The sequence below is a fragment of the Acomys russatus genome, chromosome 12, assembly GCF_903995435.1.
Source record: "Acomys russatus chromosome 12, mAcoRus1.1, whole genome shotgun sequence".
In the NCBI taxonomy this organism is placed as follows: Eukaryota; Metazoa; Chordata; class Mammalia; order Rodentia; family Muridae; genus Acomys; species Acomys russatus.
In genome coordinates, this window is record NC_067148.1 from 35,645,369 (window position 1) to 35,667,518 (window position 22,150).

The window sequence follows — 22,150 nt, forward strand, 5'->3', positions numbered from 1 at the left end:
CTCTTCAGCTCCTACACATACTTTTCTAAATTATTGAATTAGAATTTTAATACATTCCAGCCATCATGGGATGATAGAATGTCAGGGTGGATTTTAGAGCAAAGTTAACTTCTTTTCTTCTTTTCTTTTTTTCTTTTTTTAAGGTAACACTATACACTGAGAGCCAAGCAGCTTGAGCACGGTCACAACCATTAGTTGTAGAGGGGATGTCACACCCTAGTCCCTGGCTTACAGATGTCAGGGCTTTTCTTCTTCTTGACCATAAGGCTTTTTTTTTTTTTTTTTTTTTTTTTTTTTTTTGAGACAGTTTCTGTGTAGCCTTGGCTGTCCTGGACCAGGCTGTCCTTGAACTGGCAGAGATCGGCTTGCCTCTGCCTCCCGAGTGCTGGGATAATGGGTGTGTTCCACCATGCCCAGCAGAGGCCTCCTTTCTAATCTGCAGCATTCTCTCTCTTCCTAGTGGGATCAGTGCAATATCATGTCTTTGGAATTAATCCATCTATGCAGCTTTACTTCACCTCCTCATATCCACTTCCTCCCTCTCACAGGCTGAAGCTGGATGCAGATGCAGCAACAGGAAGAATGATAATGTCCTGACAAGGAACCAACTCATTCAAGGCAGTCTCAGCCTGCTTGCCCTTCCCTTATTGTTAGAGAGCTGACTCAAAAAACCAGCCATTGTGGGCTAAGATCATCTGCCAAGTTATCTTTAACGTAGGGATTGTGAAGCCCTTGTACAATTTAAATAGTCAACTTTTTTGTGGCATCCACAGTCAGTCTTCTTCAGAGAAACCCAGCATGGTGTCACACGCCTCTAATCCCAGCATTCAGGGAGACAGAGGCAGGTGGATCTCTGTGAGTTCGAGGCCAGCCTGGTCTACAAATGGAGTCCAGGACAGACAAGGCTACACAGAGAAACCCTGTCTTGAAAAACCTAAACCAACCAACAACCAACCAAAGAAACAAACAAAAAACCACCCCAGATCTAGTAAAAGTAATTGAGCCATGATGACTCATCAAACCAGCCGTCACAAAGCGTTTCAAATCATTACAAGTTCATACAAATAGTCCTGATGGGATTGATTCCTGCTCATGCTTGCTGCTGAGTGCCCCATTCATTAGTAATGACCTTTTTTTTTTTTTCATCAACTTCTCAGTGTGTGTCATTTCTGAGCCTCTTTGATCCCATTGCCTTGTCTTCAACTTCCAGTTCAGTGTCAAAGGTAGGCAGTGACGTCACATTTGCCACTACTGTGTGGACTGTCAAGCGACCTCCCAGATATGAGGAGCCATGGACCAGTTCCCTCGTGAGCAGGACCTCTAGTATGAACATCATATATGGTGAACTTCCGACATATTCAGATCACAAGTCAGAGTGTTTGAGTGGTTCTGCCCCCCAAAAGCCTGTCAAACATTACGTGACCCATCCCTGTTTTACAAGCCACAGTAGTGGGAGGATGAGTACCATAGTGTTAGAAAAACTTGAAAGGGGCTCAGCAGGTCAAAATACTTAAGCTCAGGCTTAAGGACCTAATTTCTATCCCTGGATCCTGCGGGGCATCATGAGAGAACCATCTCCTGACAGCTGTCCTCTGTCATTCACACTTGGGACGCGGCTCATACACACCTGCACGCTTATGCACACACCAAGATAAGTCACTTAACAAATGTAAAACTTATAAAACAGTAAGCTGTCAGGTGGGCACAGGTTCCGGGGGAGCCTCCAGGCCAGTTTCTCACTTGGTATTTGTTAGATACGCGGTCTGAATTCTGAGTGCCCGTGGATCCCTTCCACAGCCTCGGACTCCATGACTGGTGTTTGTTGCGACAGCACCTCTAATTCATACCCTCTCTGATTTGCTGCCGTGGTTTCTAGGCTTGCAGGAACTGCTCTTCCTAAAGGCTATCGACACCTGCTCTGTCACAGTCATGGAACGGAGGCTTGTAAAGCAGGAGGTGAAAAGGCTGTTGTGAGTACCGAGGAGGGGGGGATGGGCGACAGCTTTGGTTTCTGACCCCTGCATCGGCAATGCTCTCGTGGAAGGACTGGATGTTGGCAGGTGGACAAAAAGCCAAAGAGGGCCCTCTCTGCTCTGCAGGAGAAAGCCGGCAGATGCTCTCTGGTCTCTATCTCCAGGCCCATGTGGGGCAGAGTAAGATGCAGAATCTCTTGGGAGGATGCTTTTGCAGGAGCATCCGTGTACAAGGCACCCTACAGCCTAGGGGTACAGGATGCACCACAGAAAGGCACAACACCTATTGGCAAAAGATACAGATTCCTGCATGTACCCTAGGCATTCAAACCAGAGCCTGTGCTGCTTTTATTGTCAAGCTCAGCAGCCAAATAATCCATCTCCATTTTTTTTTAAACTTCTGAACTTTCTTGACTAATAAAGAACAGATCAAGTTTCCCAAATATTTTCCCCATCTCGTACAGTTTATTTTCAACCTGGTACTTTGCAGTGTTTATTAAAAAAAAAAAGCACAGATCATACAACAAGAAGAGGTTCTACTTTATTTTGTATTTATTGTTGGCACAACACTAATATGTTTTTTCATCAAAGGTCTTATCATAGATACCATCAAATGTTCTTTTGTCTGTCAATGATAGTGATTCTTTTTTACTAAATCTTTAACATATGCTGGAATAAACATGTATGGAATTCTCTCATGTGTGCACGTATGTATTTGGAGGCTAAGAGAACAACAAACAAACAGTAGTTAAAAAGATAACAGCAAAAGCTAACAGTAGGTAAGAATACCAGCTCTAGCCTGGCAGTGGTGGTGCACGTCTTTAATCCCAGCACTATGGAGGCAGAAGCAGGTGGATCTCTGTGAGTTCGAGGCCAGCCTGGCCTACAAAGAGAGTTCAGGACAGCCAGTGCTACACAGAGAAATCCTGTCTCAGAAAAACAAAAACAGACAAACAAACAAACAAACAAACAAAAAACTCAAAAGAATGCCAACTCTGACAAGTGTGGTGCACACATTTAATCCCAGCACTTGGGAGGCAGAGGCAGGTGGGTCTCTGTGAGTAGAGTCCAGCCTGGTCTACAGAGTTCTGGGACGGCCATGACTACGCAGAGATCGTATCTCAAAAAAATAAGTAGCAAACAAACACTTCCTTACTGCCCATGCTAACTTCCAGGCAGAGTGCCCGATGCTAGTGTGTTCTGTGAAAAATATTACAGAAACGCATCTTCTAGCGTTATGGCCTCTCCATACAGTACAAATAGGAGGTGTGTCTGCTTCTGTTTTCTGAGCGCTTGTATTAAAGGCATGCACTACCACGCCAGGCAAGATATCATTTTATGTAATGGGTCTTAGCTCTCCTCTTGCAAAACCTCTTTTCTGTGTGTCGGCATTTTGCATCCTTTCCGCTTTCCTGTAAGCCACTCCAACAATGAGTTTAGTTTTCAGATAAATGTGATTGAAGTTTATCATGATCAGGTGTTTTAGACCTGAAGGCTTTGGAGGTCACTATGCAAGGCAAAGGTGAATATTAACAGCTCCTGGACCAGGAGTGGTTTCTGTTGCATTTTTGTCTTGGGGAGGGGTATTGGGAAGAAAGCCTCTTTCTAAAGATGGAGCCCTATGTCGTCCCCAATAGCTCAGTGCTGCTCTCTTGCTTTTAAGGGGAGAGTATATTGGAATCAGACTTCGGGAAAACGAATTTGATCCGAAAGGAAGAGGTCAACTCACCTTTCTAGATGATATGGTAAAGAAAGCCATGCTGGTGCCTCTCCCATTGTGTTCTGTATGTAATGAGGGGTCAGAACAGGGATCAAATGTATACGTAACTAACAAACACACACTCACACCTGCATGCACACACACACATGCACGCATGCACGCATGCACATGCTCTGTCCTCTTCTTTATGTTTCCCTCATCCTAAGGTTGTTCCTATGACTATCTTCATGCACTAAATAGAAAGCAAAAAGGGATAGCCAAGCATGGTGGCGCACGACTTTAATCCCAGCACTTGGGAGGCAGAGGCAGGCAGATCTCTGCGAGTTCGAGGCCAGCCTGGTTTACAAAGTTAGTCCAGGACAGCCAGGACTATAAGAGAAACCCTGTCTCGAAAAAAACAAAAACAAAAAGAGAATGAGAAATATAATAGTCGAGAAAAGACTTGAAAGCAAATGACTGTGAGATAAAGTGTTAATTTGCAGTGTTAAAGACCTTGACAAAATTAGTAACAGGGCAGTTCTCAACTGTAAGCTCTTAACATCATTTGCATTAATGATACAACATGATACAGGATCACACTGCAAAGTGATATAGAACCCTTTGTGTTATTCAAACTGAGCTCCGGCTCATGTGAATTTCTTTTCATCACACAGAAATTAGAGAAGAACCTACAGGAATATTTAATCCAAAAGAAATCAGTTAGCTCAGTTTATGCACCGCCCGTGTGCTATCTTTGTGCTAAGAGAGATGTATGTGTCTCTTCTCAGTCCCCCCTCTGAGTAAAGCCAGGGTAGTTAGCTAAGCCTGCCTCTCTCTGTGTGCATAGCACTGACAGGGGCGGAAGAACTGTACTTCTCAAACTTTAATGAGGTATTATTACAGCGCCATTTTTATTCTGGAGGCCGGGATGCTTGTATTTCTAAGGAGCATGGCAGTGGGACTCCAGATTAAGTTTCAACAGAAATGACCACAGTCCAAACCCCTTATTTATTATTTAGATTGATATTTTACTTTAGCTCAGTCCCTGGAGGACATCATTACAGCCCTTAGAAATTCTTAGAACCTTAACCAAACCCAGACCCATCTTTGCTTTCCTGGCTATCAGGATAGAAAAGAAATGAGGCCAGTAAGCGGTAAACGTTCTTACTAAGCAAAAAACTGACAAATAACCAGGGAAAAAGTCAGCACTGTGAATAAGAATCAACTTTAAGATGGATCTTCAGGCTTTTCTTTCTTGTAGAGCATTTATTTATTTAGCTTTAATATTTATTTAAACTTATGTGTGCTTGTTTGAGTGTATATATGTATACAGCAGCCTGAGGAGGTTATATGGTTTTGGATGGCCTGGACCTGGAATTATAGGCACTTGGAAGCTGCCATGTAGGTGCTGGGAATCGAACCCAGGTCCTCTGTAAGAGCAATCAGCACTCTTAGATGGTAAACCATCTCTCCAGCCCCGACTCTCAGTTTTGTACCAGGTGTGAGGCTCTCCGTCTGCCACTCAGTCAGGTCTATCCAGTCCACTGCTCATGCCAGGTCTTCTAGCAGCAAACAGGGTTAGACTTCTTCTCTGTTGCCTTTATTCTTCACCCTCTCCCTTTGCCTTTTTAAAATTTAGGGAAAGGGAGGCCCAGTGCCCATCAAGGTCTCACCCATGAATGTACTACATGTCTTTGGCAATCCCAGTGTGAGGCCACACTCCCCAGTTCCCCGGTGAGCGGGTCTTTCTTTTCTGGACCACAGAAAGATCCTGCCCAAAGATCCTGAGAGATCTCGAGCTGAGCATCAGGCTATATAAATAAAGATCTCCCCCAATGGAAACCTGACAGAGGACAGGCTTAGCAGTACCACTGTCAGGGAGTGGCTTCGCCAAGGTCTCAGTCTACCCCCCTGCTCTCTCTCTCTACTTCCAGGCCCACTATGACTTGGCCATCAGTGTTGCTTGTCAATGGCTGGACCACCCAGAAGATTTAACTTGGCTCCAGTGGGAGAACGTGTAAGCTGAAATATGTTTGTGGTTTTCCTTATTCGATCAATCTATTTATTTAGTGTGGGTGGGGGTTATGTATGTAGCCACATTCCTGGTTATGGGTGTGGGTGTATGCAGAGGTCAGAGGTCAATGTCAGTGTCTTCCTCTGTCACTCTTCATCTTGTTTTTTTAGATAGGGTCTCCCCCCCCAACCCCCCACTGAATCCCACTACTAGCAAGCCTAGCTGGCCAGCAAGCTCCAGGGGTGTCTCCTGTCTCTGGCTCCCCAGCACTGGAATTGCAGGCTGTGTCACCACACCCAGCTTTTTACAGGAACTGCCGGGGAAGACACCAAACTCAGGTCCTACCGGGCCATGTCCTCAGCCCTCTCAGAGTGTTCCTTCTTAAAACATGACTCTAATTGAGGGAGGGAGTTCTAGCCCTGTGTGGCATCTTCCTATGAGGCACTCTGATGGAGAAACAGAGCAAACATCTTCCTCCAGCCAGAAACCTGAAGACACACGGCAGCTGAGCACATCGTAGGTGTGTTCACACGTTTTGTCTTTCTTTCTTTCTTTCTTTCTTTCTTTCTTTCTTTCTTTCTTTTCTTTCTTTCTTTCTTTCTTTCTTTCTTTCTTTCTTTCTTTCTTTCTTTCTTTCTTCCAAGAAAGGGTTTCTTTTGTAGCCCTGGCTGTCTTGCATTGGCTTTGTAGACCAGGCCTGGAACTCACAGAAATCTGCCTGCCTCTGCCTCCTGAGTGCTGGGATAAAAGGCATGGGCCACCACACCTGGCCTCATATTTTGTATTTCTAATCATTGATTTCTGTCAAGTTTATTTAATTTATCTATCTATCTATTTTGTTTTGTTTTGTTTTCTCTTTGAGACAGAGTTTCTCTGGGTAGCCTTGGTTGTCCTGGACTCCCTTCGTAGACCAGGCTGGCCTCAAACTCACAGAAAACTGCCTGCCTTTGCTTCCTGACTGCTGGGATTAAAGGCGTGCACCACCATGGCCAGGTTAAAGAACAAAACAAAACCTTCCCAGGGATGCTTCTCCTGAGAAGCATCCCTCCCTGTATCGTATACAAGCTATATATTGGTCAGTGCTGTAGGTATCACTTCCCAAGGACTAGCTCACAGTTCCTGGGACATGGAAGCCCTTAAGCACCTGAGTCCCTGGGATCATTTTCCTCCCAAGATTATCAGCATTTTCCTTCAAGTGCAGTGACGCATGAATCAGCAGCCTCAGCACCCTGCTCAGAACAGGAAACCGAGAGGCCGCGGTCAAACAGCTCATATTCCAAAGTCCAGCCAGTGTTCCACTTCAGGGTCCTGGCACAAGGTTGCAGGTAGGAACCGAGAGTAGTAAGTGAAAAAAAAAAAATCCCATTTGAACAAACTTAAGGAAGGAAGAAGAGGGGATGAGAGAGCAGAAGGATGAGAGAAAGTGGGGGAGGTAGGTAGGTTTGATTACAGCTGTATCTAAAAGGACTGTTAAGCACAGGGATTCAGAACTGGGGCCGGGGAGATGGCTCAGCGGGCAAAGGACTTGCCAAAAAGCCTGACTGAGTTTCAATCCCTAGGGCTCACGGAAGGAAAGCTCAAGCTCCCTCAAAATATCTTCTAACTTTTACAGCGATGTGAGTGCCCCCCTCCTTTCATGCTCAACACACACACACACACACACACATACACACACACACACTCAATCAATCAATCAATCAATCAATATGATTTTTTGGGGGTGGTTTTCAAGACAGGGTTTCTTTGTATAGCCCTGGCTGTCCTAGACTCGCTTTTTAGACCAGGCTGGCCTCGAACTCACAGAGATTTGTCTACCTCTGCCTCCCGAGTTCTGGGATTAAAGGTGTGCGCCACCATGGCTGGCTAGATGTGATTTTTTTTTTTTTTTTTTTTTTTTTTTTTTGAACCTCACCTGATGCCACCAGGTTCTATTCTAGTCTTTTTCTTCTGGGTGTCAGCTCACCTCACAACGAGGCTCAGTCCAGACCAGGATGGATTTAAATGAACAACAAGCAAACATGACCTGTATCTCGGTGTTTGTTTCTTTATTTGTCTGGACATGAAAGCCACTGGCAAGCCCCATGCTCAGGATTTAGGGCTATTTTCAGCCTCCCTACAAGTGTGCAAGCTTAGAATAAAAGAAACAGGCCCGCTCCCGACCACCAAGCAGACGATGAGGAGAAAGAGGTTGATACCTGCTAGTAAATCCATAACTACCCACTATAGGAACCAGTGTGCACTTATGACAGCTTTAGTGAAAACAGAAAAAAAAATATATCACTTTGTTGGAAAATTAAAAATTCAAAGTATGGCTGGGTGGTGATGGCACACGCCTTTAATCTCAGTACTCTGGAGGCAGAGTCTGGTGGATTCCTGTGAGTTCGAGACCAGCCTGGTCTACAGAGAGAGTGCAGGACAACCAGGGTTACACAGAGAAACCCTGTCTCAAAAATAAAAAAGAAAGAAAAGAAAAAGAAAAATATGAATCATATTAGTCCTATTTTAAAAGTGAGTAATAATACACAGCCATTGCTGATTACGTATGGGTTAGTGTCACTACCTTAGCACGTGTCAAAAAGGACAGGAGTAGGAACTGGGAAGATAGACAGCTCAGTCAGTGCTTACTGCACAAGCAAGAGGACCAGAATCTGACTCCCAGCACCCACATAATTCCTGGGTGAGGTGGCACCAATCTATTATAGTCATAGCACTGAAGAGGCAAATGTATGGATCCCTGGCGCTTGCTGGCCCGGCAGCCTAGCCTACTTGGTGAGTCCCAGGTCCCAATGTCCCTGACTCAAAAAAAAAAAAAAAAAAAAAAAAAAAGCTAAGAGGGATGGCTTCAGACGATGACATCTGAAAGTCGACCACCTTTCTACACACACACACACACACACACACACACACACACACACACACACACACTGCCCCCCCAATATATACCACACCTACTCTTCTCCACCCTTATTTCCCCTTAGGAGAGCACCACCTCATGGCAGACCCATGTATCCAAACCGAAGAGAGCGAGAAGCCATGATCTTATCATCCTATGCGGGAGTTTTAATGGTGAGGGAAAGAATATGTGTCTCCTAAGATTATTTTGGTACTAACACATATTTACATGTTTTCAATGTTGCTTCTAAATACCTGGGATTTGCTAACAGTAAAAGTTATGATTTTAAATACATAATAAAAAAATTGACTTCTATGCCATATTGCAAAAATATCTGTGGAAGATGAAAAAAGGGTGAGAGATCTTAGTGTCTAGAAAACCCTGTTTACCCATTAATTTAGAAGGTATTATCTAGTTGCTGTGCCACTTCACACTGTGCTTGATGCATTGGAGTCGCAGTAGCTTTGTTTGATAATTAAAAAAAATAAAAGCCACAATACAACAAGTCATTGTTTTTATGTCACAGAACAGTATCCCCATTGAGGAAGTCCTTAAAATTTATGGGGCCAATTCTTCTGCCAGTCCTGATTCTACCAAGGTAAGAACATTATGGGACTATTAATAGCATATATACAAATATATATGTATATGTATGTGTACACACACACACACACACACACACACACACACACACACACAGGCCTGTATATGGTATACATTAAGCAAGTGCCCTTCCACTGACATATATTCCAACCCACAAATACAGATATGTAAACATAGCTCTTTGTTTGTTTGTTTGCTTGGTTGGTTGTATTTTCGTGTGTATTTTTGTGTTTATTTTTTGGAACCAGGGTTTCTGTGTAGCTTTGGCTGTCCTTATAGACCAGGCTAGTCTACTCACAGAGGTTCACCAGCCTTTGCTTCCTGGAGTGCTGGGATTACACGTGTGAGCCACCACGCCCAGCTACATACACATAGCTCTTCATGTTTGTGAGTGTGTGTGTGTGTGTGTGTGTTTGTGTGTGCATATTTGTGTGTGCTTTTCTCAGAGTCTTGCATTCATTTTGCTACTGAGCTATATCCCCAGCCCTTGAGTGAAATTATTTAGCATATACATTTATAATTTATAATGATTTGTTTTCTTAACCACCCCCCTCCACTGAGACAGGGTTTCTCTGTGTAGCCCTGGCTGTCCTGGACTCTCTCTGTAGACCAGGCTGGCCTCGAACTCACAGTGATCCTCTTGCTTCTGCCTCTCTTATGCTGGGATTAAAGGTGTGCGCTACTATGCGCAGCAGTATTTAAATTTTTACTGAGTGTCCACACACTATTAAACTGTGAAAATGCATCCATTTGGAAAAATTATTCTGAATACTTTTGCTTTTCAAATACATACCCTCACATAGCCCAGGCTGGCCTGAATTCCCTATGCTGCACAGGATGAGCTTGAACTTCTGATCCTCCTGCCTCTGTCACCTAAGAGATGGGATTATAGGTGTGTGCTACCACATCTGGCAACAGAATACTTTTTAAAATAAAAGAATGAAAATGAGAGGCCCAAAGAAGGAAAAGGACCCATCTAAGGCTCTGGAGAGGGAAAATCAGAGCTCTGCACTGGGTTATCTTGCTGCTGCTGCTGCTGCTGCTGCTGCTGCCACTGCCCAGGAAGTTAAGGAGAAACAGCCATGTGGCCTCCATTAGCCATTAGATCTTGAGCATAAGCATCATTCTGGATGGGAGCGTACATTTAACCAGTGGCAGAGTGCGACTTGTTAGGTACATGCCACTGAAAGCATGAATGAGAACGTACAGTGCGCAGAAATGATGGGACCTGAACTCCTAGCCCAGTGCTCTCTTTTCCTCCCGACACAGCCTTCCACAAAGCACACTGGCACTGACTATGTACTGCTCCACGTAAAGGGGGCATTTTGCAAGCATGTGTGACTCAACTGGGATGTGGTGGCATCTGGGTTTTACCTTTATTAAAACTACAGTTATGCCAGGCAGAACTGGAGCGGGCTTTTAATCCCAGCACTCGGGAGGCAGAGACAGGCAGATCTCTGTAAGTTCAAGGTCATCCTGATCTACACAGTGAGTTCCAGGACAGCCAGGGCTACACAGAGTATCTCCCCGTGCCCCCCCCCAAAAGTGTGTGAGTGTGTGTGTGTGTGTGTGTGTGTGTGTGTGTGTGTGTGCAATTATTTATTTAGGGGTGGGGTGGGCAGTTGTGTGTTATAAGCATTTGTGTAGAGGTCAGAGGGCAGCTTGCAGGGCTATGCTCTCTCCTTGCATTACATAGATTTTGGGAATCAAACCAGGGAGACTGCAGGAGTGAACAAGTAAAGGCTTGTTGAGCAGTCTGAATATCTCAGTTTTTATTTTTTGACATAAAATTATTATTTATCTGCTGCCTGAAAAGATATCATTATAAAACTGGGCATGGTGGCACATGTCTTTAATCCTAGCACTCAGGAGGCAGAGGCGGGTAGATCTCTGTGAGTTCGAGGCCAGCCTGGTCTACAAAGAGAGTCCATGACTGCCAGGGCTGTTACAAAGAGAAACCCTGTCTTGAAAAACTAAAAAAAAAAAAAAAAAAAAAAAATTTAAATACTGACCATGATCCCCTTCCCACCGGAAACTTTTAGGGGCAGCAAGTGGGCATGAGTAAAGGAAGCTGGCCCAGCATGCTCACCCCTGACCTTCTCTGCTCACTGTTCCTTGCAATGTCATCCATCTGGATTTGGGGGGTAGTCAAGTGCAGGGCATGAACACAACCACAGGACAGTTTCTTACCTGTAGAGGGCAGTATGAAAGCAGTGGGTCGTAAATGGAGGGCAGCTTTCCCCTGTTCTTTGTATCCACAGACCACAGTACATAAGCAACGAGTCACAACCACAAGGCAGTTTGGGAGGATTCAGAAGGACACCAGGGCAGGGCCAGGGCCAGAGACACAGGACAGTTATTTATTCTCTGTTCTTGCACCTGCAGGCTGTACTGTATGAGCAGTGGGTGGGTCCCAGAAGTTCAAGCACCTACCTCATCCACTTCCACAGGCAAGCAGTTCCTAAGTCTTACGGTTTTGAAACTAGCTTCTCAGCCTCTTACTCCTGCTGAGATCCATGTTCTCTCACCCCCCAGAAGAAACTACAGCCCTCACCCTGACCACTGTGCTGCTTATTTGTTCATTCTTTCACTCTTTCACAATATGTGGTTGAATGCTGGAAATGCGACAGTTGGGCAAAGTGCCTTTTTTTTTTTTTTCCAAATAGATCTCATACTCTGTATTGAACCTTATCTTGACTGGTGCTCCCAAGAGACTTAGCAGGGTTTTTTGTTTGTTTGTTTGATGCATGGAAACAGCACATGACCTAGTTTGGTCCCTATAATTTATTTGTATTTCATGTGCATTGGTGTTTTGACTGCATGCATGTCTGTGTGAGGGTGCCAAAGTCCCTGGAACAGGAACTACAGACAGTTGTGAGCGGCCACGTGGGTGGTGGGAATTGAACATATGGCCCCTGGAAAAGCAGCCAGGGCTCTTACGGGCCCAGCCATCTCTTCAGCCAAGCAGTTTTTTTAAGTTGAAGAAAGGTCATCTTTTGTGGTGTTTTTGCCACGCACACCACAGTGCTCAGTTTCTTTTTATTCCATACAGTGCGCTCTCTGCTGGCCTGTCTTCTCTATCCCTCACCGATTATGCCCCAAACCTTGAGCCCTGCTCACCGTTTTTCACTTATGATTTTCTCTTCATCTTCTAGCTCTCAGGAGGCGTCAGCCACAGTACTTGATTGGTTGAGTCTCAGGGCCCACGCTTCATTCGGAAGGGGCTAGCACTGTGACCTCCAGGTTAGTGGGGTTTGGTCAGGGTTTCTCAGTCAGTGTCTGCGCAGGGGCTAAATCCAGTCTACACCATGGGGTTAAAATAGAAGGCCGGTCCACCCCATGGCTCATTCAGTCATGAAGGAGCTTCCACTTGGTGACATGTAGCCTCTATCCCCATAGTCACACCGGCAGCAAAAAGTGGGGATGCATCAGTGGACTACAAAGTGACCGCCTTGGAAGAGGCACAGGTCATATCCTACCAGAGGACTCCTTTCCTCAGAAGCTTGCATTGCCATGTCCCCACAGGCTGGGGACATCTATTCGTCCGCCTGTAGATGAAGTTTGCCTAGACTCTGAATTCTTGCTGCCTGGGTTTCAGTTGCAACTCCACCAGACTCAAGCACAATGATGCTGAATGTTATTTCCAACATCTGTAAGCATCTCTTTCGTTTATAAAATCAGGGAAAGAAGATGGGGTTGTAGTGGCCATTAAGTGAGTCAGTCCAAGGAAGCCCTTGTGTCTGTGTCTGCCACATTAAAAACCTCAAAATAATAGCTAGAATTGAGGTTTTGCAGGTCAAGATTGGATAACTAAGTTAGTCTTTCTTCCTCCTCTTCCTCCTCCTGCTCCTCCTCCTTCCCCCTCCTTTTTCTCTCTCTCTTTTTCCAAGACAGACAGGGCTTCCCTGTGTAACCCTGGCTGATCTGGAACTGGCTCTGTAGACCAGGCTGGCCTTGAACTCATAGAGATCCACCTGCCCCTGCCTTTGCCTCTCATCTTGCCCTCTTTTTTTTTTTTTTTTTTCCTTTTCTTTTGGGACATGGTCCAGGCTGGTATTGACCTTTCTGTATAGCTAAATTGTCCCTGAACTTGAATCAGTCTCCAGCTCAGTATCTCAAGCAAGTTGGTGCACGCCACCATAACCACCTTTGTATCAGAGTATCTTAACACCTTGAGCCGGGCAATTCAGTATTGTATGTGCCGGAAGCCAGTCTTCCGTACTGCCATGCGCACTAAGCCTGGCCTCTAGCTACCAGAGGCAGGGAGCGTCTCTCCATTTGTGACTATTAAAAATGCTTCCGGACTGCCAAACGTGCCCTAGGGACAAAATCACATCTGATTGTGAGGCTCACTGACCTAAGTATCTAAACATTAAACTGCTAATCAAATATGTATATCAACACATTGCAAATTGGCTTATCTAATTCCCCAAGTGATTAGGGTTTAAGAAAGTAAAGCTAGCAGTCCCTCCCTCCCAGAGAACTTCACTTCAACTTGGATGAGGAATCACCAGCAGTGGCAATGTAGCATTTTAAACATTAAGCTGTTGGACTAGGTATTTTAAAACAGCCGTTTGGGGTTACCATAGCTTCAAAAATAATGGCTTTAATTAGAAGCCAGAGTGATTAAAGAGCAATAGATGTTGTCAAAGGTTCTTTAATTACCACTTACATCGGAATGACCTTTGGTTCCTTTGGATAAAATGTCTGCTAAGCAACATCTAGAATAGTTTCTAAACCAGAGTTAAAAACCCTGTGGAATACAAATCAGATTGAGACGAATTTCCGGCAACTGGAAAGGACTTGTGGGAACTGTGCGCCTCCAGGTGGCGTTCTCTGGGACTCTGCTGCCCCCTGGTGATTGAAGGGCAGCAAGACATGTACTATTCGCTATCAGCCGCAGGCTCTTTCTAGTTTTCTGTTTGTCTTGTTTTGCTTTCCTGTTGAGAACCCTGGACCCAGAAAAGGTTCAATTAAAGGCTTTACATAAGTATCGGCTATTTACAACTCCCTCCAGATGATAAATATAAAATGCTCAACTTGATTTAAACTGAAGGAAAAACAGAAAATCTAGCTGGGCGTAGTGGTACATGCCTTTTATCCCACAACTCGGGGAAGCAGAGGCAGAGGAATCGTTATGAGTTTGAGACCAGCCTGGTCTACAAAGAGAGTTCCAGGACAGCCAATGCTACACAGAGAAACCCTGCCTCGAAAAACAAAACAAACAAACAAAACCAACCAAACAAAAAGCATAAAATCTTCCTTAAGATTATAAAGCAATGGATAAAAAACATTCTTCAGTCTCATTTGATGGAAGAAAGGTGGACAAAAGAGAGAAGGCAGAAAGAATGAAAGTAGGTGAAGGAAAGAAGGGCGCTAACAGAGAACCCCAGGGCCTGAGCTCTCCTCTGTCTTCCCAAAAGTCACCCCATTTTAAGAGGCAGCATTCAAATCCATCCAAACTAACACCCAAACCCCATAACTTCCGAAGCAAAGCAGACAGGCCCAGGTCCAGATCCAGCCCGTCCTAGTGTGTGCTTCCCATAAGTTATTTTTCTCTGACTACAAGTTCCACATGTGTAAGTAGGCCTACTATCACCGTCCCCAATCACACCGGGCTGTTCTGAGGATTGAGTGGGGCCGTGAATATCAATTCCATAGTAGCCCAAGGAGAGCCTTCCACCTGACTGCTGATGCTGCTAAGCCCACCCTTCTGTGCATACAGTAGGATGGCGCTTGGATCCTAATCTGGAGTTGACTGCATTCTCTTTCACTCTGTCACTGTTTTCATTGTTTCTGTGTTAGAGGATCGTAATGGTCACGTCTCACTCCGGGAGCTTGTGAAATCCCAAAGCACAGAGTGAGAAGTTTCTTCAAGCTGAGGAGATGAGGCTGTGTTAGGGTAGGCAGGAACTGACCCAACGAGGCATGGAGAGGAGACGCAAGGGAGATGGCAAGCGTCAAGTCTTTATCACCTGCCTATCAAATGAGAGCAGTAGTTTATTAAAATACCTGTCTCTGCCTCCCGAGTGCTGAGATTAAAGGTGTGTGCCATCCTACTGTATAAACCACACAGGAAACCTAAAGATGGCTGGCATGAGTCATAGATTATCAGGACTTCATTAAATAGCCAGGTTAGCTGTGACCTCTGCAACACTCAGGTCTACCTCCCCTGGGGCAGGAACACCTGAGTCTGAGAAATACCTGCTTTCTTGGTTTTGTTTTTATCAAGGATGACACACAAGCCGTTTCCCTTTCCTTATGCCTAGTGCACAGCAGTCATAATTACCACACACTGACCTAAAGCCTCCTCTCTGGTTACTTTTTGTGTCATAAGGTTATCTTTCTCAACAGGTATTTTAGTTTGTTTCCTGCTGCCCTGATGATAAAATAGCCTGGGGACTTAAGGGATAAAGAGTTTATTTGACTCACAGTTTGAGGGTAGAGTCTGTTACTGTGGGGATGTCAAGGAGGCAGGAACTTGGAGTGCTTGAAGGTCACATACACACACAGTCAAGCAGAAGACAAGGAGTTAATGCATGCTCGCTAGTATTTAGCTTGTTTCTTCACTGTTACACAATCTGCTATCCCCTACTAGGGAATGGTGCCACCCACAGTGGGGACAATCTTCCCGTCTCAATAAATGCAATGAAAATAATACCCCATGACCATGCCCACAGGCCAACCTAATCTAAACAATTACTGATTGAGGCTCCCCTCCCAGGTCTAAAGTTGACAGTCAAAACTAACCAACACAATAGGTTATTTGTTTCTTGGGACAAGGGGTCAAAGTTTATGTTTGTACTCACTTCTATATGTCAGTAAAATAATTAAATGTACATCATTTTATGTGGACACAAAACACAATGCACACCTCAAAGGGAAAAAGTGTTCATTGTGTGAGCATGTATTATGCACGTATGTGCATTCATGTGTGTGTGCGCACACATGCCTAAGTATGCACTAAGTGTGGAAGGCTGAAAATGATGCTGGCCATCTTGCTTAATGGATCTCTGCCTTATTTTTGACATAGAGACTATCACTGAGGAGGGAGTTCATCAATTCAGAGCTACTGACTGGCCGGCAAGCCTTAGGGTGGTCCCTATCTCTTTCTTTCCTGCACTGAGATTATATGTATGTACTTCCACACCAGCTTTTTCATGAGGGCAAAAGGGGTTCCAACTCCAGTCCTCACAGTTGTGTGATGAGCACTTTACTTACTGAGTTCCCCAGCTCTAGATATGTTATTTTTATGCCAACATGAGTGACCATGCATGTCCCAGGACAGACTCAGTGTCTCAAATACTATGTTCCAGTGTGGAAATGTTCTCATTGAGTTATTATAGTTATGGTATAAAAAGAAAGTTATAGACTGAAGGGTTTTTCCAAATACGTTGGTGAGAACATCAGGTGGGCCACAGCAAAGGCAAGGGGATGGAGGTGGAGTGCCCATCTCCCCTGTTGGTCTCAGATGCGGTGGGCTGACATCCTTAGCTTTTGGGTAGGTAGAAGTTAGTGGTCTGTTAGTACGTTCTGAAGGTGTTTTTGTTGTTGCATGTGATTGTATGTCTGCTTGGTTTGGCTTGACAATCTTAGCCAGCAGAACTAAGTAAAATGTCAAGAGAAGAATAGAAGTCATTCTTTAATATGACATAATGAAAGCCAGGCCAGGGTGTCACACGCCTTTAATGCCAGCACTCAGGGAGGCAGAGGCACGTGTAGCTCTGTGAGTACGAGGCCAGCGTGGTCTACAAAGAGAGTCCAGGGCAGCTAAGGGTACACAGAGAAACTTTGTCTTGAAAAACAAACAAAATGACATAATGGGTATTTTGGAAGTTCAAAAGAATCTTTATATATTTATTAATAAGTAGGGTTAGCAAAATTGCCAGATACAGGATCAATTTAAAATCTTAATTTCCTTTTTTTTTTTTTTTTTTGGTTTTTTGAGACAGGGTCTCTCTGTGTAGCCTTGGCTGTCCTAGACTCACTTTGTAGACAAGGCTGACCTCGAACTCACAGCGATCTACCTGCCTCTGCCTCCTGAGTGCTGGGATTAAAGGTGTGCGCCGCCGCCGCCGCCACCACCCGGCCTTAATTTCTTTCTATAACCAGGAATAAGGAGAAAACAAACTGACTCTAAAGTAAAAAAACAAAACAAAACAAAAACAAAAAAACCAGACTCAGGAATAAACCTAACAGAATCTGTACAAGGGTGGGAAATTATCAACCCTCCCCAGAGAGTAATCCAGAGACTGATGCACTCCAGGAAACTAGGTAGCAAGCTCCCTCCCTCCCTCCCTCCCCCTCTCTCTCCCTCCCTCTCTTCTCCTTTCTCCCTCTCCCCCTCTTTTTCCCTCCCTCCCTCCCTTGTTTCCTCCCAGAGTGCATTCCTCCCAGAGTGCAGGAGACTCTGTGGCTACAGGGCAGCCATTTCTGAGACCCAAGATCCTGGTATTTCTCTCATTCTCTGGTACATCAGGGCTCAGGCACTTCTTAAAATGCTGAGTCAGCTTAAACTTTCTGCACCTAAGAACCCTGTACTCCTCCAGGGGCATCTAGGCTTGGGAAGGATTATCTCAGGGTACAGTGTATGTGCTAAGCTGGCAATTACATGAACATGCAGATTCCTTTTTACAAAAATGAAGTAAGATATGCCTTTATAATTCAAAACATAAAAGGACCCTTACCATCAGTCCCATGTGTCCCACTACAAGGCCACACACGCTATATTGATACACCTCGCATTCAGACACAGTCAATTTGGAAGTAAGATCCCTGCTGCTAACTACTAGTGCCTTGACTAAGACAGGAGTTATCTAGCTATTTAAAAACTTTGGGGGAGAGGCGGTTATCTGTTGCACACACTCTAAGACTCTGAAATGAAAAGACCTCTCTGCTTCCACCTTCCCACGTATCCCTCACATAGAAGCCACGATGCTCTTTTTTCCCCCTTTCATTTATCTTAATTTTTAATGCTGCAAGTGAATCCAGGGCCTTCTCATGGTAGACACACGTCCTTCAACTGAGCCCCAGTGTGCTTTAAAAAAATTAAATTAGACTCTATCACTGGAGTGATTTAAAACATTCCAGTGAGGGTAAGCCTCCCCCAGGCCACACCTCTTAATTGGTTATTAATACAGAGCAATCAGCCCTGACTCATACACCCGCAAGCCTTGTTAAGTAGACTCCGCAGGCTGTATTGGTGTATTAATGCATATATTTTTATTGTTATAATTTTTTGAGACAGGGTTTCACTATGTAGCACTGGCTGTCCTGAAACTTGCTTTGTAGACTAGGTTGGGCTTGAAGTCAGAGATCTGCATCCCTCTGCCTTCTGAGTGCTAGGGCTAAAGATGTGTGCCACGATCCCTAGCTATTTATGCATTTATATATACCTAATAGTAGTAATAATAAAAGAGGTAATCAGCCAGGTGTGGTGGCACACGTTTGTAATCCCAGAACTTGGGGAGGCAGAGGCAGGCAGGTCTTTGTGAGTTTGAGACCAGTCTGGTCTACAAAGCTAGTCCAGGACAGCCAAGACAACACAGAGAAATACTGTTTCAACAACCTCCCCCCGACCCCCCAAAAAGAGAGAGATAATCAATTAGAAAGAGAAGGACATAGGAGGAGTTGGAGGGATGAGAATAGGGGAAGTGATATAATTATATACATTTATTTATTTATTTATTTATTTATTTATTTATTTTTGGTTTTTCAAGACAGAGTTTCTCTGTGTAGCTTTGGCTGTCCTGGACTCTCTTTGTAGACCAGGCTGGCCTCAAACTTCACAGTGATCTGTCTGCCTCTGCCTCCTAAATGCTAGGATTAAAGGTATGCAACACCACACCAGTCACACCACACCAGTAATTATATTTTGTTTTGTTTTGTTTTGCTTTGCTTTTTGAGACAGGGTTTCCTCTGTGTAGCCTTGGCTGTCCTGGATTTGCTTTTGTAGCCCAGGCTGGCCTTGAACTCTCAATAATCCACCTGCCTCTGCCTCCCAAGTGCTGCATAATTATGTATTTTAATTAATTTTTTGTTTTGTTTTTCAAGACAGGGTTCCTCTGTTTTATCCCTGGCTGTCCTGGACTTGCTTTGTAAACCAGGCTGGCCTCGAACTCGCAGAGATCCACCTGCCTTTGCCTCTTGAGTTCTGGGATTAAAGAAAAGGAGGAGTCTATGGCAGAAAAGAGGAAGTGGCTGTGACAGGAGAGGGAACTGTGAGGAGTGCCCTGTGCAAAGGGCACTTCTGTGTTGTGAGAACCAAGCCCAGAGCAGAGGCTGTACGTGAAGACCACGCTCACACTCCTTCCAGGTGCCTCCTCAACACCGGTCACCAGGGGTGGCGAGACACGCCAGTTGCTATAAGGAGCAGGTGCTCCCTACACAAGGCTCACACAGCTGTAAAACAGAACTGTCTTCTTTCAGGTCTCCCAGGCTCTGCTGCCCCGCCGCTCACTGCACCCTTTCGCCATGTTGACAGCACCCAAAGCAGCAGAGTGCAACCGCAGACAGAGTAAGCCTGCCTCCTTCTGGCCCTAGAGAAAGTTAAGTAGGAGCTGGGCCCACACAGTGACGCTAAATGATCATACTGATTTGATTTCTATCTGGGGAGATTAAAAAAACAAAACAAAACAAAAACCTAGATCCTTCATAACTTGATGTACTCCCTCCCCTACATTACCCTAATGAGAAAGGCTTATTTCCCAAATCCTTTGGTGAGGGGGGCCAGGGGGAATGCAGTCCAGAAAGGCGAGATCTAACACTGCGGTGGACACAGGTTTTTAAGTTTTATACTCAGATGTGGTACTGCCCGTGTCTGCAGGTGTCAAGTTGAAGAGAGGAACGATGAATAAAAAAGCCACTGGTAGCTCTACAAAGAAAGCAATGGCACAGGATGGAAATCCTGGCCAGGAAAGGTGCTCATTCACACAGCCCAAGAACAAAGTAAGTCTAAGCAGGGGTGTCCTGGGATGACTTTGCCTATATTGTGCTGAAAAATGAGTATTTGGAGCTCAAGGTTCTCGGTGTGACAACCAAGTCCATCACTTACCAGCTGTATGGTTTTGAACAGGCTGCTTAACAATTCTGAGAGATGGTCTTAAACCACCATGTGGTTGCTGGGAATTGAACTCAGGACCTCTGGAAGAACAGGTAGTGCTCTTAATCACTGAGCCAAGTCTCCAGCCTAGTACCGACCCCTTAAAGTCACCGATTAATAGGGATTATGGATGAGTGGTTAAAGTGGTAATCGGTACATAGTAAAGCCTAAATAAATATTAGCCTTGATTAGCTTTCAACACTTGAAAATTACTCTTCACAAATCAATCAGTTGTTTTTCAGTTTATTCAAATAGGGTGGCTTATTTTAGTATCTGTATAATAAGAACTCTACCCCAAAGGAGAATTTTGTCTTTCCCTTTAATAGTATCTCCCCAACTCCTGCCCTTTCTTCTTCCCTGTCCATCTACTAAACTGTTATGCAGAAGAACTTAATGACAAGTCAGAGATGGATGGGGCAGGAGGGAAAGTAGAAAGATGTTGAAAATGCCATCATATTTACTACAGCTCTGGTTCTCTGTACAAGGTGAAAACAAAAGCAGACATCAGAAAAACAGCACACATGAACACCTGTGTGTATATGCACACCCTGATAATCCGGACAAAATGTAATTGCGCAAAGACAGATCTTGAGAACTGGTTAATAGACACCCCGCCTCCCCCATGCCCCAGGTTCATTGTGGGCCCTTGTAGACATCATTTGGATGTTGTTGTTGTTTTTAGTATAATTTCATTCCATGTTTTTGGTTTTTGAGACAGGATGTCTCTATATAACAGAGTCCTGGCTGTTCTGGACTCACTCTGTAGTCCAGGCTACCTTAAACTCACAAAGATCCACCTGCCTCTGCCCCCCAAGTGCTGAGATTAAAGATGTGTACTACCACACCCCAAAACCATGTTTTTTTTTTTTTTGTTTTTGTTTTTTTTTTTTTTTTTTTTTTTTTTTTTAACGCAACTACCAATGGCCATTGGCTTCCTAAAGGCAGCAGCGCTTTGAGTCCAGGCCATGGGGATTTGTAACTACTATTAGTGAATGAATAATAGGGAATAGCTCTGGGGTTAGTCTGGTCAGTGGACCCCTCTCTAAAAGCAGGACCCAGTAACACTGGACTTTATCTGAGACTCAGGCCTGTTTTTAAATAAACCTTTTCTAAGAGGGCGTCATTCTGAAAATGGCAAATCCGTTAGTGCTTTCTTTTTTTTTTTTTTTTGCATATTATGTGTATAATTTTTGCAACTCCTGGGAATTTTAAAAAACACTGTATATATTTACCTGACAGGTTATATACCATGATCATGAAAGTGGTTTTCCCAGGGTGAGGCTTATCCATTGCACTCCAGATGTACTGACCCCAAATGTGGGAATCTGGACTGAATAATAATAATAATAATAATAATAATAATAATAATAATAATAATAACAACAACAACAACAATAATAATAATAAATAAGATATAATGCATACTAAAATCACAGTGAAAAAATAAAAAGAATTCTCTTTTCTCTACACTCCTTTTCCATGATTTACAGCCAACAACTGTTAATATTTCTTATGATATCAATATTTGTTATTATATTTACACACACACAGGTGTATGGATCATTGGGTTTTTTTGTTATAATTAGATACATTAAATATTTTGTTAAATGTATAGAAAATATGCTTTTTTTTTTTTAGAGAGAGAGGGTTTCTCTGTGCACCTCTGGCTGTACTAGGACTCCTTTATAGACAAGGCTAGCATCAGATTCAGAAATATGCCTACCTCTGCCTTCTGAGTGCTGGTATTAATTGTTGTTGATGATTTTTGTTTGTTTGTTTGTTTTGAGTAACAGCTATGACTATCCTGGGTTCACTTTTTAAACCAGGCTGGCCTCAAACTCATAGCTTCGCCTGATTTTGCCTCGCT

The 22,150-nt window shown here is 44.1% G+C and overlaps 1 protein-coding gene across 1 annotated transcript; it reads left to right on the plus strand.

The window, feature by feature from the left end:
• The first annotated feature begins 1,291 nt into the window (after positions 1-1,291).
• Positions 1,292-20,730, plus strand: C12H2orf80 (chromosome 12 C2orf80 homolog). The gene is given in 10 exon segments (XM_051153653.1): positions 1,292-1,307; positions 1,877-1,970; positions 3,637-3,718; positions 5,607-5,689; positions 8,665-8,752; positions 9,106-9,177; positions 19,611-19,698; positions 20,008-20,090; positions 20,092-20,129; positions 20,610-20,730. Coding segments are annotated over 10 exon segments (750 nt in total). The 3' UTR covers positions 20,716-20,730.
• The last annotated feature ends 1,420 nt before the right edge of the window (positions 20,731-22,150 follow it).